The following is a 22,415-nucleotide window of genomic DNA, read 5'->3' as shown; positions in this document are numbered from 1 at the left end:
TTATGGGGGGGGTGTCTCTCAGTTGGGGGGTCTCAGTTTATGGGGGGGGTGTCTCTCAGTTGGGGGGTCTCAGTTTATGGGGGGTCTCTCAGTTGGGGGGTCTCAGTATATGGGGGGGTGTCTCTCAGTTGGGGGGTCTCAGTTTATGGGGGGGGTGTCTCTCAGTTGGGGGGTCTCAGTTTATGGGGGGTCTCTCAGTTGGGGGGTCTCAGTTTATGGGGGGGTGTCTCTCAGTTGGGGGGTCTCAGTTTAGGGGGGGTCTCTCAGTTGGAGGGTCTCTCAGTTTATGTGATGAAGTTGCACTGACTAGGCATGCTGGTTCCCGCCAAACCTGTGGGAGCGGTTTTATAACAGTGACGTGCGGCCAGTGGGCGGGTCCGTCAAAGTGACGCGAAGCAGGGGGCGGTACGATAGCAGTAATATGCTGGCAGGAGGCGGGGCGTTTTGCAGTGACGTCATGGCAAGGGGCGGTACGATAGCAGTAATATGCTGGCAGGAGGCGGGGCGTTTTGCAGTGACGTCATGGCAAGGGGCGGTACGATAGCAGTAATATGCTGGCAGGAGGCGGGGCGTTTTGCAGTGACGTCATGGCAAGGGGCGGTACGATAGCAGTAATATGCCGGCAGGAGGCGGGGCGTTTTGCAGTGACGTCGTGGCAGGGGGCGGTACGATAGCAGTAACGTGCCGGCAGGGGGCGGGGCTAGCTCAGTCCAGGCAGCATGGCGGCGCGCACGGTGTATTTCTGTGGCAGTATTCGGGGCGGCCGGGAGGATCGCGCTCTCTATGAGCGGATAATACGGGAACTCGGGAGATTCGGAACCGTGCTAACCGAACACATCGCCAGCCCGGCTCTCACTGCCCGCGGTACCAGGGGGCGGGGCTAATAACATGGGGGCGGGGCTTGTCTTCAGAGCGGGAACTTGTAGTACCCTCCCCCAAATCATTCCCTCAGTAACCCCTCCCCAAATCATTCCCTCAGTAACCCCTCCCCCAAATCATTCCCTCAGTAACCCCTCCCCAAATCATTCCCTCAGTAACCCCTCCCCAAATCATTCCCTCAGTAACCCCTCCCCCAAATCATTCCCTCAGTAACCCCTCCCCCAAATCATTCCCTCACAGTATCCCCTCCCCCAAATCATTCCCTCAGTAACCCCTCCCCAAATCATTCCCTCAGTAACCCCTCCCCAAATCATTCCCTCAGTAACCCCTCCCCCAAATCATTCCCTCAGTAACCCCTCCCCCAAATCATTCCCTCAGTAACCCCTCCCCAAATCATTCCCTCAGTAACCCCTCCCCAAATCATTCCCTCAGTAACCCCTCCCCAAATCATTCCCTCAGTAACCCCTCCCCCAAATCATTCCCTCAGTAACCCCTCCCCCAAATCATTCCCTCACAGTAACCCCTCCCCCAAATCATTCCCTCAGTAACCCCTCCCCAAATCATTCCCTCAGTAACCCCTCCCCAAATCATTCCCTCAGTAACCCCTCCCCAAATCATTCCCTCAGTAACCCCTCCCCCAAATCATTCCCTCAGTAACCCCTCCCCCAAATCATTCCCTCACAGTAACCCCTCCCCCAAATCATTCCCTCAGTAACCCCTCCCCCAAATCATTCCCTCACAGTATCCCCTCCCCCAAATCATTCCCTCAGTAACCCCTCCCCCAAATCATTCCCTCAGTAACCCCTCCCCAAATCATTCCCTCAGTAACCCCTCCCCAAATCATTCCCTCAGTAACCCCTCCCCCAAATCATTCCCTCAGTAACCCCTCCCCCAAATCATTCCCTCACAGTAACCCCTCCCCCAAATCATTCCCTCAGTAACCCCTCCCCAAATCATTCCCTCACAGTATCCCCTCCCCCAAATCATTCCCTCAGTAACCCCTCCCCCAAATCATTCCCTCACAGTATCCCCTCCCCCAAATCATTCCCTCAGTAACCCCTCCCCCAAATCATTCCCTCACAGTAACCCCTCCCCCAAATCATTCCCTCAGTAACCCCTCCCCCAAATCATTCCCTCACAGTAACCCCTCCCCCAAATCATTCCCTCAGTAACCCCTCCCCCAAATCATTCCCTCAGTAACCCCTCCCCCAAATCATTCCCTCACAGTAACCCCTCCCCCAAATCATTCCCTCAGTAACCCCTCCCCCAAATCATTCCCTCAGTAACCCCTCCCCCAAATCATTCCCTCAGTAACCCCTCCCCCAAATCATTCCCTCACAGTAACCTCCCCCAAATCATTCCCTCAGTAACCCCTCCCCCAAATCATTCCCTCAGTAACCCCTCCCCAAATCATTCCCTCAGTAACCCCTCCCCCAAATCATTCCCTCAGTAACCCCTCCCCAAATCATTCCCTCAGTAACCCCTCCCCAAATCATTCCCTCAGTAACCCCTCCCCCAAATCATTCCCTCAGTAACCCCTCCCCCAAATCATTCCCTCACAGTAACCCCTCCCCCAAATCATTCCCTCAGTAACCCCTCCCCAAATCATTCCCTCACAGTATCCCCTCCCCCAAATCATTCCCTCAGTAACCCCTCCCCCAAATCATTCCCTCACAGTATCCCCTCCCCCAAATCATTCCCTCAGTAACCCCTCCCCCAAATCATTCCCTCACAGTAACCCCTCCCCCAAATCATTCCCTCAGTAACCCCTCCCCCAAATCATTCCCTCACAGTAACCCCTCCCCCAAATCATTCCCTCAGTAACCCCTCCCCCAAATCATTCCCTCAGTAACCCCTCCCCCAAATCATTCCCTCACAGTAACCCCTCCCCCAAATCATTCCCTCAGTAACCCCTCCCCCAAATCATTCCCTCAGTAACCCCTCCCCCAAATCATTCCCTCACAGTAACCCCTCCCCCAAATCATTCCCTCAGTAACCCCTCCCCAAATCATTCCCTCAGTAACCCCTCCCCCAAATCATTCCCTCACAGTAACCTCCCCCAAATCATTCCCTCAGTAACCCCTCCCCCAAATCATTCCCTCAGTAACCCCTCCCCCAAATCATTCCCTCACAGTATCCCCTCCCCCAAATCATTCCCTCAGTAACCCCTCCCCCAAATCATTCCCTCACAGTAACCCCTCCCCCAAATCATTCCCTCACAGTAACCTCCCCCAAATCATTCCCTCAGTAACCCCTCCCCCAAATCATTCCCTCAGTAACCCCTCCCCCAAATCATTCCCTCAGTAACCCCTCCCCCAAATCATTCCCTCAGTAACCCCTCCCCAAATCATTCCCTCAGTAACCCCTCCCCAAATCATTCCCTCACAGTAACCCCTCCCCAAATCATTCCCTCACAGTAACCCCTCCCCCAAATCATTCCCTCACAGTAACCCCTCCCCCAAATCATTCCCTCACAGTAACCCCTCCCCCAAATCATTCCCTCACAGTAACCTCCCCCAAATCATTCCCTCAGTAACCCCTCCCCCAAATCATTCCCTCAGTAACCCCTCCCCCAAATCATTCCCTCAGTAACCCCTCCCCCAAATCATTCCCTCAGTAACCCCTCCCCCAAATCATTCCCTCACAGTAACCCCTCCCCCAGATCATTCCCTCACAGTAACCTCCCCCAAATCATTCCCTCACAGTAACCTCCCCCAAATCGTCCCCTCAGTAACCCCTCCCCCAAATCATTCCCTCACAGTAACCCCTCCCCCAAATCATTCCCTCACAGTAACCCCTCCCCCAAATCATTCCCTCAGTAACCCCTCCCCCAAATCATTCCCTCAATAACCCCTCCCCCAAATCATTCCCTCACAGTAACCCCTCCCCCAAATCATTCCCTCACAGTAACCTCCCCCAAATCATTCCCTCAGTAACCCCTCCCCAAATCATTCCCTCAGTAACCCCTCCCCCAAATCATTCCCTCAGTAACCCCTCCCCCAAATCATTCCCTCACAGTAACCCCTCCCCCAGATCATTCCCTCACAGTAACCCCTCCCCCAAATCATTCCCTCACAGTAACCTCCCCCAAATCATTCCCTCAGTAACCCCTCCCCCAAATAATTCCCTCACAGTAACCCCTCCCCCAAATCATTCCCTCAGTAACCCCTTCCTTTAAATCATTTCCTCACAGTAACCCCTCCCCAATCTCATTCCCTCACAGTAACCCCTCCCCCAAATCATTCCCTCACAGTAACCCCTCCCCAAATCATTCCCTCACAGTAACCCCTCCCAAAATCATTCCCTCACAGTAACCCCTCCCCCAAATCACTCCCTCAGTAACCCCTCCCCAAATCATTCCCTCACAGTAACCCCTCCCCAAATCATTCCCTCACAGTAACCCCTCCCCCAAATCATTCCCTCACAGTAACCCCTCCCCCAAATCATTCCCTCACAGTAACTCCTCCCCCAAATCATTCCCTCAGTAACCCCTCCCCCAAATCATTCCCTCACAGTAACCCCTCCCCCAAATCATTCCCTCAGTAACCCCTCCCCCAAATCATTCCCTCAGTAACCCCTCCCCCAAATCATTCCCTCAGTAACCCCTCCCCTAAATCATTCCCTCAGTAACCCCTCCCCAAATCATTCCCTCACAGTAACCCCTCCCCCAAATCATTCCCTCACAGTAATCCCTCCCCAAATCATTCCCTCACAGTAACCCCTCCCCCAAATCATTCCCTCACAGTAACCCCTCCCCCAAATCATTCCCTCACAGTAACCCCTCCCCCAAATCATTCCCTCACAGTAACCCCTCCCCCAAATCATTCCCTCACAGTAACCCCTCCCCCAAATCATTCCCTCACAGTAACCTCCCCCAAATCATTCCCTCAGTAACCCCTCCCCCAAATCATTCCCTCAGTAACCCCTCCCCCAAATCATTCCCTCACAGTAACCCCTCCCCCAAATCATTCCCTCACAGTAACCCCTCCCAAATCATTCCCTCAGTAACCCCTCCCCAAATCATTCCCTCAGTAACCCCTCCCCCAAATCATTCCCTCAGTAACCCCTCCCCCAAATCATTCCCTCACAGTAACCCCTCCCCCAGATCATTCCCTCACAGTAACCTCCCCCAAATCATTCCCTCACAGTAACCTCCCCCAAATCATTCCCTCAGTAACCCCTCCCCCAAATCATTCCCTCAGTAACCCCTCCCCCAAATCATTCCCTCACAGTAACCCCTCCCCCAAATCATTCCCTCAGTAACCCCTCCCCCAAATCATTCCCTCAGTAACCCCTCCCCCAAATCATTCCCTCACAGTAACCCCTCCCCCAAATCATTCCCTCTCAGTAACCCCTCCCCCAAATCATTCCCTCACAGTAACCCCTCCCCCAAATCATTCCCTCACAGTAACCCCTCCCCCAAATCATTCCCTCACAGTAACCCCTCCCCCAAATCATTCCCTCAGTAACCCCTCCCCCAAATCATTCCCTCAGTAACCCCTCCCCCAAATCATTCCCTCAGTAACCCCTCCCCCAAATTATTCCCTCTCAGTAACCCCTCCCCCAAATCATTCCCTCACAGTAACCCCTCCCCCAAATCATTCCCTCACAGTAACCCCTCCCCCAAATCATTCCCTCACAGTAACCTCCCCCAAATCATTCCCTCACAGTAACCCCTCCCCCAAATCATTCCCTCAGTAACCCCTCCCCCAAATCATTCCCTCAGTAACCCCTCCCCCAAATCATTCCCTCTCAGTAACCCCTCCCCCAAATCATTCCCTCACAGTAACCCCTCCCCCAAATCATTCCCTCACAGTAACCTCCCCCAAATCATTCCCTCACAGTTATTTTTGTCTTACATTCCACACCTCTGGTATGCTTTCCTCATTTTACCCCCTCATAGTATCCCTCCCACAGAGGTGGTCCCCTGCATGAAGCAAGGCAGACTAGTAGATTCAATGAGAAGGAATACTTACTATGTATATAGGCTGGAATGCGTGTAATATTTAATTTTTATTAATAAAAGCTGATGACCGTTTTTATTTAAATTCAAGTAACCACAATTCTTTCTTAATTAGTTATTGTTGCATGTTGACAGTACTATCGCTTTAAAGGGACAGTCTGTCACTCGGTGTTCTCCCACAGTAAGAGCAAAGCCCCTATCCAATGCTTTTACACCAATTAACCGTCTCATTATTCATGTGTGCAGTTGGCTGTCTGTATTGTGGATTATTGGATACAAGCTAATCATTGCTTTCCTCATTAGGGGAAGACACTGAAGACCTTGGGGACAGATTTATACATGACCGAGATATTGAGTGGCTGAAGGAGGCACATGGTGAGTTTTACCTCTTTGGTCTGTCAGATGGCTCTTCCATATAGACCGTTTTAAATGAATGTACGAATTGAAGCCCATGGCATGATTGCCTTCATTGACATTGAGGCCTTAATGTGTCATTCTGTGTTTATGTACAGTGTAATTATAAACCCCGGAGGCCTCAGTAAATGCACTACAAGCTCATTGGCATTCCCCTATGTAGCCATAGGAAATAAGGAAAGGTATGATTATCATGATAGGAAATGACTGTACAATCGAAACAGTCAGTATTGATGGGGAAAGAATGGGACTGATACCTGGGGTTATGAAGAACTATGAAAGAATGGACTAAGGGGTGAATTAGGAGGAAAGAACTGAGAGACGTGTAAAAGTCCCCATCAGAAAAAAATTTATGTATCACCTGCACATCTCAAGTTGGTCTTTGGAAAGTCCTCCCTGGATACAGAAAGTCAAGAAATCATCAGTTCCCAGCATGACATGCAAACGAGCACAGACCGACATCGCGTTTCCAAATTCGTACTACATTTCTGACCCTTAGCAATGGACACTGTATTAAACACAGCTTTATTAAAGCCATAACATGGCATGTGATCCAAAAGGACCAGTGACCAGAAACCAGTCATGGACTATACAGTTTATACCTTGTGGGTAGTGGTGGGATTCAGCCAGTGCTCACCGGTTCATGCGAACCTGTTACTAAAATGTAACAAGTTTGCAGAACCGTTGATTAACCTGGCCGACACTCCATGACCAAAGGCCAACACCGGTGCAGGGCCCATCCGTGTAGACTGCAGCTCCGCCGGGTGCAGACCATGGAGTAGAGATCTTGCGATACATATAACCTGCAGGTTACCATATCAACGCTGTCACACATTAAGTGCCGGAGACCGCAAGACCTCTACTCCATGATTTGCGGTTCTGCACCCGGCGGAGCTGCAGACAGGGCGGACTGTCTACCTAACCCACTGGACCACTAGGGAGGAGGAAGAGACCACTGGACCACCAGGGAGGGAATGGATTACACATAAAAAACTAAGCCAGTGCCACCACTGTTGCTCTTTGAGCCTACTATATTTCTAAGTATTCATTGAAACGTATCAATGCTGGACCTGCGCGTCCACATCGACGGTCTCTTATAAAAATGGTAATACCGAATAAAGAGAAATTCACAAAAAAAACAAAAACTAAGCCAGAGCCTCCCCACATGCTAACCCTCGCCCCTACCACCATTCCCTCACACTACCACCCCTCCAGCTGTCACCATCCCCCCCCCCATTGTCACCACTTTGCACACTGTCACATCCCCTCCATTGTCACCACCACCAGTCACCACTTCCCACACAGTCCCCATCCATCCCATTGTCACCACTTCCCTCACCACCACTACTGTCAGCACTTCCCCTTCCTACACTGTCACCACCTTCCCCACTGTCACCATCCGCCCTACTGTCAGCACCTCCCACATCGTCCCCATCCTCTTACTGTCCTCCTCCCACCCACACACTATCACCATTTCCTCACCGTCATCCTCCCACACACACTGTCACCATCCCCTCACATTATAACTTCCCACACTGTCACCATCCATTCACACACACTACCACCTCCCCACTGTCACCATCCCATCATACTGTCATCCCTCCCACACACACTGTCGCCCTCCCACACGCTGATTATCTATCCAACACACTGTCACCATCCCACACACACTCTGTCGCCCTCACTGGAGGCAGATAAATGGCACAGAGAGGCTAAATGCAGAGAAATGGCACAGAGGTGCTGGTGGCAGAAAAAATGCACAGGGAGACAAAGGGCAGAGAGATGGCACAAAGAGGCAAAGGGCAGAGAGTTGGGGCAGAGCAATGGCACAGAGATGCTGGTGGCAGAGAGCAGGGACGTTTTAGCCGCGAGGCAAACAAGGCATTTGCCTTGGGTGGCATTTTCCAGGAGGCGGCAAAAAACACCGCCCCCAAATGCCCAGGGCAAATGCCTTGTTAGCCTTGCGGCTAACTTACATGCCGGCGGGCTGCTGGGCGGTCGGGGGCGCTGGCCGGCGGCTGGCGAGGGAGCACTTCCTCTGAGCTGTCTGCTCAGCTCCCTCGTGCGCCGCAGAGTGAGGCTGGGAGCCGGAATATGACGTCATATTCCAGCTCCCAGCCTCACTCTGCGGCGCACGAGGGAGCTGAGCAGAGCGCTCAGAAGAAGTACTCCCTCGCCAGCTGCCTGCCAGTGCCGCCCGCCCAGCAACCACTGGACCACCAGGGAGAACGAGAACCGCTTCCAGCATTCCCAAAGGTAAGGAGACTGGGGGGGAGGGGGTTAAAAAAAAAAATGTGTTAGTATGAGTGAGTGTGTGTTAGTGTGTGTATGTCTGTTAGTGTGTGTGTCTGTCTGTTAGTCTGTTAGTGAGTGTGTCTGCTAGTGTGTGAGTCTGTTAGTGAGTATGTGTGTCTGTTAGTGAGTGTGTGTGTCTGCTAGTTTGTGTCTGTTAGTGAGTGTGAGTGGGTCTGTTAGTGTGTGTGTGTGTGTTTCTGTCAGTGAATGTGTGTGTGTATTTAGAATGCGGGGCGGAGGGAAGGGTTGGGTGTGGGTGGCGCGGGGGGGGGGAGAAGGGGGGCGCCTGAGTTTTGTCCTGCCTAGGGCAGCACAAAACCAGGATACACCACTGGCAGAGAGGTGGCACAGAGATGATGGTAGCAGAAAAATGACACTGGGAGGCTAAGGGCAGAGAGATGGCACAGTGAGGCTGGGGGCCAGGAAATTGCACAGTAAGGCTTGGGGGGCCGGGAGATGGCACAGTGAGGCTTGGGGTCCGGGAGATGGCACTGGCAGGTTGTTTGGGGGCACATGGCACTAGCAGATGTTTTGGAGCCACACGTGTCTCATTGGCATGATATACAAAGTTTATGCATTTGCTGCTCATTTGGGGTGGGGGAGGAGGGAGAGACATATAAAAAGTCGGAACTGGTTACTAAAATTTTTGAATCCCACTACTGCTCGTGTGTCTTGTCAGCATGGCACCAGTTTTATTTGGCACCCCGACTGGGTACCTCCGTTAAAGGATGCTCCTAGCGCTTCCTGAGGACTCCAAGCACTCTGGCAGACACCACAATCACCGAATCTGAGAAGCATATAAATCCTCTCAAGCCTCTGAATGCTGTAGACAGTTGAATAGGAACAATACGAATAGGTTTTCAATCCTAGCAGTCAAACTGGAACAGCATACAATAAATCCTCCCCCAATAATGAGACGACACTTCACTTTGAGGGTAAAACAGGAACTGAGGCTGGCACTCCCAGCCTGGTTTTTATTACAGTTGATGAGAATACAGGACCGCCCACAGGGAGGGACAAAACAACCAATCAATCGGTACAATACACACAGACACTCCCACACAAAATCCTCCCCTCCCCCATTATCACAGGCAGAAGAATACAGTTTTATGAAACATATCACAGGGACCCCAAAACATGCAATAACCCCATATAAAGTATATCCTCAGAACCAGGGGATCTGGGTGAACCACATATCCAACATTCACCCAGATCCATTCAGTAGTTTGGAAGATACAGTTTAATGCAGATTCTGCAGAACATATACAGATTATATAAAAAATAATTACTATATAATGTGTCCCCTGTTGTATAGTTTAAAACTACTGCACGATGTCGTTGTGTACCACATACCGGCGAGATGGCACCGTGTAGAAAAGTCACAACAATGTCTGTGAGTTAAAATGGCCGCCATCCATTGTTCTCACCATGTGCTTCATCCATTGTTCTCACCATGTGCCTCTGATACATGAAATGGTGGCCACCCAGTAACTCCACAGTATGTCCCCAGATGGTTCTTAAAGGGCCAGCAGCAGCACCATACAAATCCAATATGCCCAAATATTGTACTTGAAGGGCCAAATAACCCAGGGGCCATAGTCAGCAGGTAGGAGGCGGGCAAACAGGCTTCTCCAATGCCCAGTGGCGAGGTTGGTTTCGCCACACTCACGAAGATTATTTTTTTTGTGAATATATTTTTATTAAATAGAGATTGTATAAAGAAATAGTATGCACAAAATTATAACACAAAAAGGAATCCCGAGACACCAAGACCCCAAAGTCAAGATTATCAACACAGTGGGATTATCCCTAACATTTTTAAAGTGACAAATCAATGGTTCACTTTCAATATACCTCTGTAACCCTGCTCAGCTCAATAAGCCAGAAACAAATCTGCCCCTCCCTACCCGCAGACATGACCCATTCCCTACTGCATGTATCACAAATGAGTATCATCATTTATATGTGATTAAACCACAACACTCAGTCTCCGGTCATTAGTCAATAATCATGTGTGCTACCTGTTTTTTTTATTTTTTTAACCCCCGTTGACCCACCAATTAAGCAATGTCAATGTATCGGATTAGGTTATTAGAGTATGGGAAAAAAAGCAGATTCATTGCTAAGCATCCATTGTGCCCAAATGGCCATATAGACCTGTTGCCTCTGCTCTGCCTTGAATATATTGTCCTCAGTGGTCCTACGTTGCTGGAGCCACACCTGTAAAGGTTGCTTCCAGTACACAGGTATTAACCTCTCCGCTACATTAAATATGCAGATAGTCATACATTTTTTTTTTTTTTATACATGTATGTTTTCATAGGTGTGTGTGATGTAAAAGCATATGGGAAGGTTGGAGAGGAGGCGGATTATCTGTGTTTAAGGATGTCATAAATTATCCTGCCAATTAACAGGCATTCCTACCAGATATGAAGGAACTTCCTCTCCACTCCCCATCACCAGCATTGGTTATCATGATTGGGATTTATTGCATGCAATAATTTCATACCAGTGATAACATTTTGTACGTTGATCCTTTGGGATTTGCTAGAGATAGCGCAACGCATTGTTAAATCACTGATCTTCCACCATCGCTGAGGTGTACAGGGGATCTCCAGAGCATCCTCCTCTTTGCCAAAAATGTTGGGCATGGGGTCACTAGCTTGATGTTGAACCATAGTGGTCAGGATCCATGCATAGCACATTAAAGCCCAGAGAGAAGAAGGTGTGGAAATTATGTAAGAAATGTGGTCAGTTGTGTGTACCTGAATTCCATCGTGAAGGTGGGTTCTATATCTCCAGTTAGGGTGGCTAAAGGTCTCAGCCCCTCCTTTCCCATGTATTATTTGGCATGCCTGGGCTGTTGAAAGGCATCGACCTCCAGTCCTGGCCTGAAAGATGGGTTAAATAACAGGGGCAGCAATGGTGATGGGTATGTTGTAAGTTTCTATTGGAAGACCATGCCTCGCCATACCTGCAAGGTTGAACAAGATAAGTGTGTGAGGAGCTGCTAATTTTAAACTGCTGAGGATTCATCCATAACAAAGCTGCTAATGGTCGGCCCACTTGTGTGATCTCCACCTCCTTCCACAGTTTATTTACCTCCTCCTTGGCCCATTCCATGATTCAGAGTAGGTATGTTGCCTTATAGCATCTCTTTAAATCTGAGAGAGACAATCCTCCTCCATTCTTTGACAGGCCAAGAGTCCGATATCTAATGCAACAATATCCCTTTTGTCAGATGTATTTGGTAATAAGTGATCTGAGAGACGCAAAAAAAGCATTCAAGAGAGTTATTGGCAGGGTCTAGAATAGGTATAATATTCTCAGCAATAAGTTCATTTTAATGACCTCGACCCTGCCAATCCAAGAGATGGACGTCAACAACCACTCCTGAATGTTTTTGCTGAATTTATTCAGTAATGACTGAAAATTCTGCTGGTAGAGGAGATGTGGGCCCTTTGTCTGACATACCCCTATGTCAGGGCTTAACAAACTTGTTTAGAATCTAGGAGCCAGCTAAAAAAAGTTAAGAGCCAGTTTTTTAAAACTAATTTTAAGTTTAATTTTCAACTAAAAAAAATGCAATTCTTAAGGGACACTATAGACATCAGAACCACTACAGCTTAACGAATTTGTTCTGGTGTCTATAGCCTGTACCTGCAGACCTTTCAATGTAAACACTGACTTTTCAGAGAAAAGGCACTATTTACATTGCTGCCCAGCAACAATCACTCAGACGACCACTAGAGAGTCCTTGGTCAGTGCTGCACATTGTGCAGCACCTACGTTCATCGTCTCCACGGTCTGTATGGAGGCGCTGAATGTTTCCCATAGAGATGCATTTATTCAATGCATCTCTATGAGGAGATGCTGATTGGAACATTGATTTGCTGCGCATGGGGCAATATCCTCCATTACCTGAGATCATAAAGACTGAATATTTCAGGCATGGAGGCGGGACCAGCCATGGCGAAACGAGCATGGCGTGGGAACAAAGGTGAGTAAAAATACCTTTCAAGTGTGATTGGAGAGGGGCAGGCACTGGCACACACACACTGACAGACACAAACACACACAGCTTATTTTAATTGAAATCCACCCAGCCTACCTTTAGGAGAGCTGAGTGGATCTTTCCCTGGGATCCAGTGGGGCTGCTCTCTCTTCCTGAGCGTCCTATTCCGGCTCCCTGCATCATTAAACAGCGCTCGAGGGAGCAGAGACGAGCTGCACATATATTACTGCTCCCTCGGGCGGCCGCCTTAAAGAGTTGACATCCCAGGTGCCAGGGCGAAATTTCTAGTTGACATGACAACCTGGCGTCTTGGATTTGTTGAGCACTGCCCTAAGTACCTAATGGAATGATCTGCCCATTGGAATGGGAAGCACCGGTGGATCTGGTCAGCCAGCGCCATGGGCACAGGGATAATTAAAATCAAAGATTTAGGATAGTGTATCTGTAAGTCGGTTTATTCTCCTTATCTCTGGAATTCTGGTATAATGTTTTGTAGTGTGTCTTCTGGGTTGAATACTTGGAAAAGAAGATCGTGTTCAGCACAGCCCACGTACATTTCAGTAATGTTAGGGCTTTGTCTAGTCATGGTCAGGAAGATCGAAGGCAAGGACAAAGAACAACGATGAAAGTGAACACCCCTGTCTTGTACCATTGTGTTTGCCAAAAGGTACTTTGAAAGCCCCATTGACACATGACTCTCTACCACGCAAGCACGTTCTGTCCTAAACCTATCTGTTTGAGGGATTCAAGGAGAATTATCCAGTCCACCATGTGAAAGGCCTTCTCTGTATCAGTTTAGAGGAAAACCTTTGATGTTAGATGCGCCTGGTGCCTGATGGAGGGTATCCTAATTGTGTGGTTCTTCTCCTTTCTTTTGGTTATGAAACAAACTTGATCTCCATGAACTAAAGATAGGTAGCAGTCGGAGAGACAGTGCTTTTGTAAATAACTTCAAGTTTCAATTTAATAACGAGAGAGGGCGGTAATTCCTGCATCACTCAGTGTCCTTGCCCCCTTTAGGGATAATGGAGATGCTCGCAGCAAGTGTCTGAGTCCCTCCCTATTTGGGTTGAATGCTTTAGTGAGGCAAGGGAAGAGCAGGTCTGAGAATAAATTGTAGTAACGTATGAGAAGGCCGTCCAGTCCTGGGCATTTCCATGGTTATGGTCTGTTTGAGGATGAGAGCAAGTTCAGTTTTAGTCAGACGTTTGTCTAGAATTTGTGCCGCTGGGTCTGGGACTTTGGCATGCAAGTTCTGTTGTAAGTATTCCCTGACCTTTGTGAGATGAATCATGCACATTCTATGGTCCCCCCCCCCCCCTCACCCCATATGGGGCACTTGTACACTTCCCACACAAAGAACGGTAAGGCCACCTCTGTCATTTTCAGTAAAGTATTGATTCTGACAGGAAAGGGTCTCCTGGATGTTTGTCGTCTGATAACACCATACGTTTCCAATGTGAGGATGTAGGGGTTTGGTCAGACAACTTGTTTTAAGCCTGAGCGAAAATATTTAGGGAGGAAAAAGTAATCTAAGCGACCATAAGATGAATTTAGATAGGAATAAAACGCGTGGTCCCTATCATCTGCATACATGGCCCACCAACAGTCTACTAGTTGGTGTTCATCGAGTAACTCTCTCACCATGTAGTATGTGTTTAGTATTTACCTGTTGAAGTGTCAAGTGCCTGGTCAAGGGGTAGATTCACCTCCCAGTATGAGGAATCGCTCAGCAATGCCAGATAAAACTTTCAGTGCTCTCAAAAGGATGATGGTTAGGGAGGTATTTTTTCTGCAACCTTTGGCCTTAAAGGAACACTATAGTCACCTAAATTACTTTAGCTAAATAAAGCAGTTTTAGTGTATAGATAATTCCCCTGCAATTTCACTGCTCAATTCACTATCATTTAGGAGTTAAATCACTTTGTTTCTGTTTATGCAGCCCTAGCCACACCTCCCCTGGCTATGATTGACAGAGCCTGCATGAAAAAAACAACTGGTTTCACTTTCAAACAGATGTAATTTACCTTAAATAATTGTATCTCAATCTCTAAATTGAACTTTAATCACATACAGGAGGCTCTTGCATGGTCTAGCAAGCTATTAACATAGCAGGCTATAAGAAAATCTTAAATAAACAGAACTTGCAATAAAGAAAGCCTAAATAGGGCTCTCTTTACAGGAAGTGTTTATGGAAGGCTGTGCAAGTCACATGCAGGGAGGTGTGACTAGGGTTCATAAACAAAGGGATTTAACTCCTAAATGGCAGAGGATTGAGCAGTGAGGCTGCAGGGGCATGATCTATACACCAAAACTGCTTCATTAAGCTAAAGTTGTTCAGGTGACTATAGTGTCCCTTTAATGCCTTTTGTGCCCAATTAAATTCTGGGTTAAATGAGTTCATTCAGTAAATCAGAGAATCTACCAAACGCCAGGGCAGAAATACATGAATAGACCTTTCTGCATAGGAAAATAAAGTAATTGAATGCCTGTCCATAGTCAAAAGGCAGCAGGCAGGCAACCAGGCTCCTCCAATGCACAGTGGCGCGATTGGTCTCGTCACAGAGGCACTGGTAGATTGATCGACGCCTGCCTGGGAAACGGAGGCACTGGTAGATTGATCGACGCCTGCCTGGGAAACGGAGGCACTGGCGGATGGATCGACGTCTGCCTGGGAAACGGAGGCACTGGCGGATGGATCGACGTCTGCCTGGGAAAAGGAGGCACTGGCCGATGGATCGACGTCTGCCTGGGAAACGGAGGCACTGGTAGATTGATCGACGCCTGCCTGGGAAAAGGAGGCACTGGCAGATGGGCCTGTGCACTGAGACCAGCCGGAGGAGATATAGCAAGATCCCACATTCCCAATGGCATTTCTTTACACTCCCCACTCCACCCCCACACCAAAAGGTAAACATATCATAAAAATAAAATCTTCACGAAACACTTACATTACTGCATTGGAATGTCACTGACTGGTTCAGGTAAGTATAACTTGGTACACCCAGAGGCCACCGGACACCAGGCAGTGCAGTTATTGTCGGTTGGGTCTTTGCAAAATATGCAGATGCCAGATGGTGACAATGCTGCTTTAAAGGGATACTACAAGTGCCAGGAATACAAAGCTCCACCCACCTGGGTAATTAAAGGGTTAAAATCCCTGATCCCAGTTCTGATATCCCTCAGCGCTGGGTTGATGCTCCGCCCCCTCCAACATCCCGCAACGAGCGGTCACTAATGCCGCACGCGCATTAGACCTCCACATAGGAAAGTATTGAATCAATTTTTTTTTCTATAGGGAAAAAAAATCAGACGGTTGGTGTCCTCATGCAGAGCGTGAGGACGTCCAGCGTCAGATACTGGACCAAAGATCCGTTTCAAAACAGCAAAGCCTCTCGTGGCTGTCTGGTAGATTCTCTGAAAGTGCAATGTTTAACATTGCAGCACTAAGTGCAAAAGTAACACTGCACCCAGGCCACTTCAATGAGCTGACGTGGTCTGGGTGCCTTCACAGTTCCTTTACGCTTAGAATTTGCTCCCTTGATTTTTATGTCTAATCAGATGCTTCCCATAGAGAAGTGTTGCAGATACATGGCACATGTGCAGCAATAATTGAGAAGTGCCATTCCACTTCTCAGAATGAAGCATAAGCCATATTTATCATTATCATGTGTTCTTAAAAACCAAAATGAAGGATGTAAGGAGGAGGCTTCTCTAGTGGCTGTTTGTCTGACAGGCCACAGAGATGTTTTTGGCCAAACAGAAACGTTGCTATTTCTCTGAAAAAGCAATGTTTTACTTTGTTAGAGAAAATAACATTAAGATGTAGTGGTTACTTGTTTTATAATGGAACATTATGATGTAGGTATTTTTGTACTTAGAATGTCCCTTTAAAAAAAAAAAAAGGAATTTAGCAATTTATTTATGTGTTCTACATTGTCCTTTGTCTTGAGACTCTTTGTTTGAGCTTGGACCCATTATCTCTATTCCAGTGGTGGTCGCAGAGGTTTCCCAACCCTCACTTGGCGTAGGATACGAGTTAGGCCGGGCTGTGGACATGAACAAGAAGATCCTATGCCTTTTCAGGCCGTCCTGCGGGAGGGGTGAGTGGAGTGGATAGATTCTCTCTAATCTAGATTTTAGTTCAGGATTCATGTTTCTACCACTTTCATGTACCAAGTTGTACTGTGATGAGGACCGATTTTACATGTTGGATCACTTTACACAGAACCACTGAAGAGTTAGGAAACCCACCAGGGCACTTTACAAGGTCTTTAAGAGGCTTGTCCTTATGTATCCAAAGCACTTTAGGTCTGACCCCCTGTCCCTTAAATGGGTAACCAGGGCGACAACGTGTACATATCTGCTGTTTGCTGGGTCTTCAGTGATTAGAGGTTGCACAAAATAAATTGAATAGTGCAGTGGCAGAATATTGTCAAATATATAAAAAAACCAAATACTGATTTAGAGTGCAGGCAGGTGGGTTCTCCTCCTACTAGACCTTCAATGCTTCACCGCATTCCATCAAACAAATTAAAATCCTCCTTTATTTAAAACCAATTTTATATTTGGACATAATGTGTAGGGGAGGCACAAAGAAGGGAGATGCCGACACACGTTGTGCTGAGTTATGAACTTCTTCAGAGGATCTTATGGCATACAGAGATGCAGGATCCATCCCTCAGAAAGGTGAAGGACAGGAAAGAGACTGCACGATAGGAAGGAGTGCGTCTATTTATACCAATTTCAGAGCTCTATTTCCTGTCCTTTTTGCTGTGAGGGGAGTGGCTATTCGTAGGTGAATTCTGCTGTGTTTGATCAGGAATTATGTATATTTTTTATTTTTGCAAGACAGATTAAAAATTAGCTTCTGTATTTACTGGTAAAGCAACTTTTCGGTCAGGATTAATTAACATACTACCTAAAATAAAAATTAAGAATTTAACAGCTGGGATCGACAGTCAGGAACAAAATATATATCTAAACCTCTGCTCATTGAGTGTTTATGGGATATATAAAAAGACAGCAATGAAACCGCTGTCCAAGCAGTTTTTCTTCATGAATAGAGCTATAATTTCCGTGGTACTGGAAATCAGGCAACATGTACAATGTTTCACACCTTCTCTGCACATCATAGTGTGGCTTGGCCAGGAGAGCTGCAACCTTGCATATTACGTAATAGGGACCTGACTTTAGATTGTGAGCTGTCTGGCATGGTCCTGCCTACACTTACCTTTGTGTTACCAGGATAGGATCTCTGAGTATTTTCTTATCTTCCAGTTCTCTCTGCGATGATCCGGGGAGCAGATAATGGCCGCTCCGTGCAAGTGAAGGATTATGATCCAGCAGACATTGAGCAGATTATATCAGAGTATTTCACGGTCACATTTCCTTCCTTGTGACTTGGAGCAAGAAGCACATTAAGGGGACACATGTTAATAAAAAAGTGTTCTACTCTTCTAACTGGTCTGTGCCTCTGTGGGGGGTGGGATAGAAAATTGGGTGGAAAGCGGAACGCAGTGTCCAGCAACCAGACGAGTGTTTATTCCGTATACTGCTGACCATGAGTTTTATATTAAATTAACCCAAAAATACACACTACAATTGTCATTTGCATAAACAATAACATTTATTGCAGAACATAAAAAAAAATATGAATTTGGCACAAATAATAAATATATCATCATGTACAGGATTAAAAAAATCGGCAGCCATGCTCAACCATTCCTTCCATGGTTTCATTTGTGTTCTCTGCTTAATATAGTATGTATCAATGCAACAAACACTACTAATTTGCATTGTGTCATCAGGACCTGATGAAAGTCTGTGTGTAACAGACTGAAACGTCGATTTATTTATAAAGTAAATTGAAAGTTACGTTTTATACGTATTCTAAGACCTAGGAGTGCTATCTGGATTGTGCAAGTATATTTTGAATTTCATGGAGTGCAGGATTATTTTTTCATATATATATACACACTCACACACTCTGCTGCAAGCCCATGGGTCACTACCTGCATGCTAAAAGGGGTCCTAGGAGACTCAGCCCATGGGTCACTACCTGCATGCTAAAAGGGGTCCTAGGAGACTCAGCCCATGGGTCACTACTTGCATGCTAAAAGGGGTCCTAGGAGACTCAGCCCATGGGTCACTACCTGCATGCTAAAAGGGGTCCCAGGAGACTCAGCCCATGGGTCACTACTTGCATGCTAAAAGGGGTCCCAGGAGACTCAGCCCATGGGTCACTACTTGCATGCTAAAAGGGGTCCCAGGAGACTCAGCCCATGGGTCACTACTTGCATGCTAAAAGGGGTCCCAGGAGACTCCTAGTTACACCTCTGACAGATCCTCTTGCAAGCCACGTCTTACCACAGCAATTACACGCATGCTGGGCTCACAAAAGGAAATGTAAATGCCATCTTCACTATACAAGACAGCTAGCAGCCTTCACGATGCCACTGGGCCACCAGGGAGTGTAATGTGGCCTTGCGGGGGAAAGAGATGTAACACAGCCCATATCCTACCACACAAACACACTGTATCCTTCTGGGCAGACCCACCAGAAATTCTGGGCTGTGTGAGAGGCCCCAGAATTTCTGGTGGAAGCTTTGGTTGCCATTGTGCTGCCTATTGAACATTGTGAAATTATGCAGTTCTCGAATGCTGCAGTTTTACACTCAGTAATTTAACTTATGTTTAAAAACTGCTGCAGAGTTGGTAATTTCAATAAGTTTTGTTCTTACCGTGCAACTCCAGATTTAGCTCATTTTAACATTAGTTGTAAATATAATGAAGAAAGAAGGAAAAAAAACTATCTACCAACCACACTTGTTCCAGCTGCTTGTGTGCTACTCTGTTAATTTATCTCGCATGATCATTTTTAAGTTTAGAGTGAAATAAATGCCTCTGGAGACATCTAGCCTGGATTAAACAGGCAATCTAAAGGATCCCTAAAGCAGCTTATCTTGCTGAAGTGCATTCTATGTTAAGAGTGTCCACTCTTTTTTAATTTTACATATAGTGCAGATATTAGCACTTGTATAAGTAAACCTTGTTACAACCCCTGACTGTCATCGTCACGGTCATTGAGCTGCATTGGGAAGTCTGTGATTGGACAGACACAAAGTCTGGGCGGGGTTAGAAGGGGAGGGATTGCATAAGCAGCCAATAAGAGAAGTGCAGGTTTTACATTTGTTATGGAATACAGTATATCCCCAATGGAAAAAAAATTATGATTAAATGCTACATGTTTTCAACAGGGGTATATCTACTCCCGTGATTATTTTTGTTTGTATTTGGGCAGTGGGTAATAAAATAGGCCAAAGTCGAGGTATTTACAAAAATGATACTAGCCACCTAAACAAAACACCATATATTTATGCACATTACAGAGTTATTGACTAAAGGGAATTTGAAATTGATAGATATTATTTCATGGAGCTCTGTGATACCATCATACACATTGCACCTTACTGTGAGTTTTATTGAGTTGGAGCTCTGTCTTTACCTGTAATGGTAGAGCTTTGAGCAGCTCCTCTTTCGCAGATCATTGTAAGAAAACATTACCAATTGTGATGTGTCAGTTATGTCTATTTAAAAAATGTACAGTAGATAAGTTGGCGCAAAAAATTAAGATAAAATATAAATAGGTTTGCAGTACCCACAATATACCCAGGTAATAAGGTACAGAAACAATCACAAAACAGAAAAGTGCTGGTGGCAATATATATGTATAGAACCCCTCAAGTGTTGAGAAGTATTTACAAAGTTATGTCTATTGACTCACCAAATTGCAGCAAAGATACCCCCACAAATTGTTTGTTTTTAAAGTCCTGCCTTATATCGTATCACAGTATTTCTGGGTAGTAAATCCCTTCTTGGAAAACGCCAAGCACTATAACCACTACAGCCCTCTATACGGTTTGTGTCCTGTCCCTTGCATCCTACCTGGCTTAGTAGCCAAACTGTGTGAACAGTTTGAAAACATATCCGGCCACCTTCATTGCTGCCAGAAAGCCTTTTGGTGCAGGGAGGCGCTCATTGACTGAGAGCTTCAACAACGCACTCTGACAGTCAGCTCAGTGGATCTCGTCTGCATCCTTTACAAGTCCTTTCCTTCTAACCCCGCCCAAACTTTCTGTGGCTGTCCAATAATAGACTTCCCAATGCAGCTCAATGAGACATCTTGCTGCCTCTTGAGTTTATCTCCACTGAGCTCTACAACCAGTAAGTAACAGGACCTGTTCTCTAAATGACAGCCAGACCAAGGTTTATTTATAAAAGTGCAATTTTCGATTGATATTTGCTCAGTTGACATACTTTAGGGGTCTGGAGTGTCTCTTTAATCTTTGACATGAAAGTGAATTCTGTACAAGGCTTCAGCTTGGACCCATTCTTCAACTGCAAAAATAGGAGTGATCCATGTTTTGTTAGAGATTATAATCATGTAAGGTGTACTAAACATTATGCATAAGATCTTGGTAAACATCGGGCTGGTGTCCGTGAGGTCTTCATTCAGCAAGAGATGAAGCAATTCTTTGAAAAACCATTTGTATTTAGGATATATACAGTGATGACCCATTAAAATGGTTACTGGGTAGCAGGCCAGGACTATCAGCCAAACACCTGGTGGGCCACAGTGGCCATGAGCAGAGACTGGCAGTAAAGATGCTTTGATCTCCCCTGCCAGCCCACGCAGGGCAGCATTGGCCCTAAGAGGGACCTACTTCGTGGGTCGGAAAGAATATTCATTTGCCAGAGGGAAGGAACTGAGTATGGCACCCTGCCCGCCAGGCAGCCTCTGTCTTATAGCAAGCTCGGATATTGAGAGAGGCATGGTCTGTACCCTGTGGAGGTACAGACGAAATAACCAGCGACTGGACCACTAGGGATCATCATTATTGTGCCCCCTCTCCCCTGGCAAGGTAATAAAGGGGACGAGGGAGTAATTGTGCTAATGTTTTTTTTAAATTATTAAATTAAGCTAATATCCTACCCCATTATATACAAACACATTAAACGCCTCTAGTTACACACACTGTCCACATATGCACAAACTACAGCCCCTGCACACACAAACACCACACACTCTATACCCCTATATACATTATATTCCCTTAAAACATGACACCCCCTGCACGCACACACACACATATATATATATATATATAGTTCTATTTAGAAAAGTATGGATTTTAATATTCAGATAACAATATGGATGCTGGTAGACTTGCATGGACATTACGCAACACTGTTTTAGCTTCCCTAAAAGGTTAAACTAGCTTTTTGTTTAACGACCCTGAGAAGTAAACAGTAGAAATTCTTATCTGTATTTGCACCCTGAGATATACGTGTATAAGGATTACAGTGAACAATGAGGCATTACTAAGAGAGACTATCCCACCTGAAACTCCTAGAATCCATAGAGCTTCAAAGGAACAAGGAGTTGTTTGCCCATAAATATTACAAAATGTTTGCTAGCCTACAAGACCCAAAGTCTGAGGTCTCACAGAAAGCTCACTTCCATATTATAAGGCATATAACGTAACCATACACTATCTACATATGTGATTGCTACAGTAATGTTTAAACGCCATATGCGACTGATCTAGGGATAAAAGGAATTTTATCACATGACAGGAGGCTTCATATTTTGCATAACTTTCTTTACTTTATGCCTCCAGCAGCACAAGTCAATCAATAAACTTTAAACCAATCAGTAACAGGTATCACATCCATATATAAAGCCCTGACAGACACATGACTTCCTCTTTCTTTGCTGCTCCAGCCAAGGCACAGGTCAGAGTATTTTGCTCCAAACTGTTTTTATTGATATTGCAATGGTCACTT

At 46.5% G+C, this 22,415-nt stretch overlaps 1 protein-coding gene across 2 annotated transcripts; it reads left to right on the top strand.

Annotated features, from left to right (window-relative positions):
• Nucleotides 1–692: 692 nt before the first annotated feature.
• On the top strand, nt 693–18,029 carry DNPH1 (2'-deoxynucleoside 5'-phosphate N-hydrolase 1). Of its 2 annotated transcripts, none has more exons than XM_063444170.1 (4): nt 693–864; nt 6,146–6,217; nt 16,559–16,669; nt 17,847–18,029. In XM_063444170.1, the coding sequence occupies exons 1-4, from the start codon at nt 720–722 to the stop codon at nt 17,966–17,968; spliced, it is 450 nt and encodes a 149-aa protein (XP_063300240.1). In that variant the 5' UTR covers nt 693–719; the 3' UTR covers nt 17,969–18,029. The 2 variants fall into 2 exon arrangements, with proteins under 2 accessions (XP_063300240.1, XP_063300239.1); XM_063444169.1 differs by having other exon boundaries at nt 693–880; nt 6,156–6,217.
• Nucleotides 18,030–22,415: the final 4,386 nt, after the last annotated feature.

This window comes from Pelobates fuscus, chromosome 2, assembly GCF_036172605.1.
Source record: "Pelobates fuscus isolate aPelFus1 chromosome 2, aPelFus1.pri, whole genome shotgun sequence".
NCBI classification, from domain to species: domain Eukaryota; kingdom Metazoa; phylum Chordata; class Amphibia; order Anura; family Pelobatidae; genus Pelobates; species Pelobates fuscus.
This window is presented reverse-complemented; position numbering and strand designations above follow the sequence as displayed.

Coding starts and splice junctions, on each gene's coding strand:
- DNPH1 (XM_063444169.1), top strand. CDS start 720: ATGGCGGCGCGCACGGTGTATTTCTGTGGCAGTATTCGGGGCGGCCGG. Junction 881..6,155: donor CGCGGTACCAGGGGGCGGGG/CTAATAACATGG, acceptor AGGGGAAGACAC/TGAAGACCTTGGGGACAGAT. Junction 6,218..16,558: donor GTGGCTGAAGGAGGCACATG/GTGAGTTTTACC, acceptor TCTCTATTCCAG/TGGTGGTCGCAGAGGTTTCC.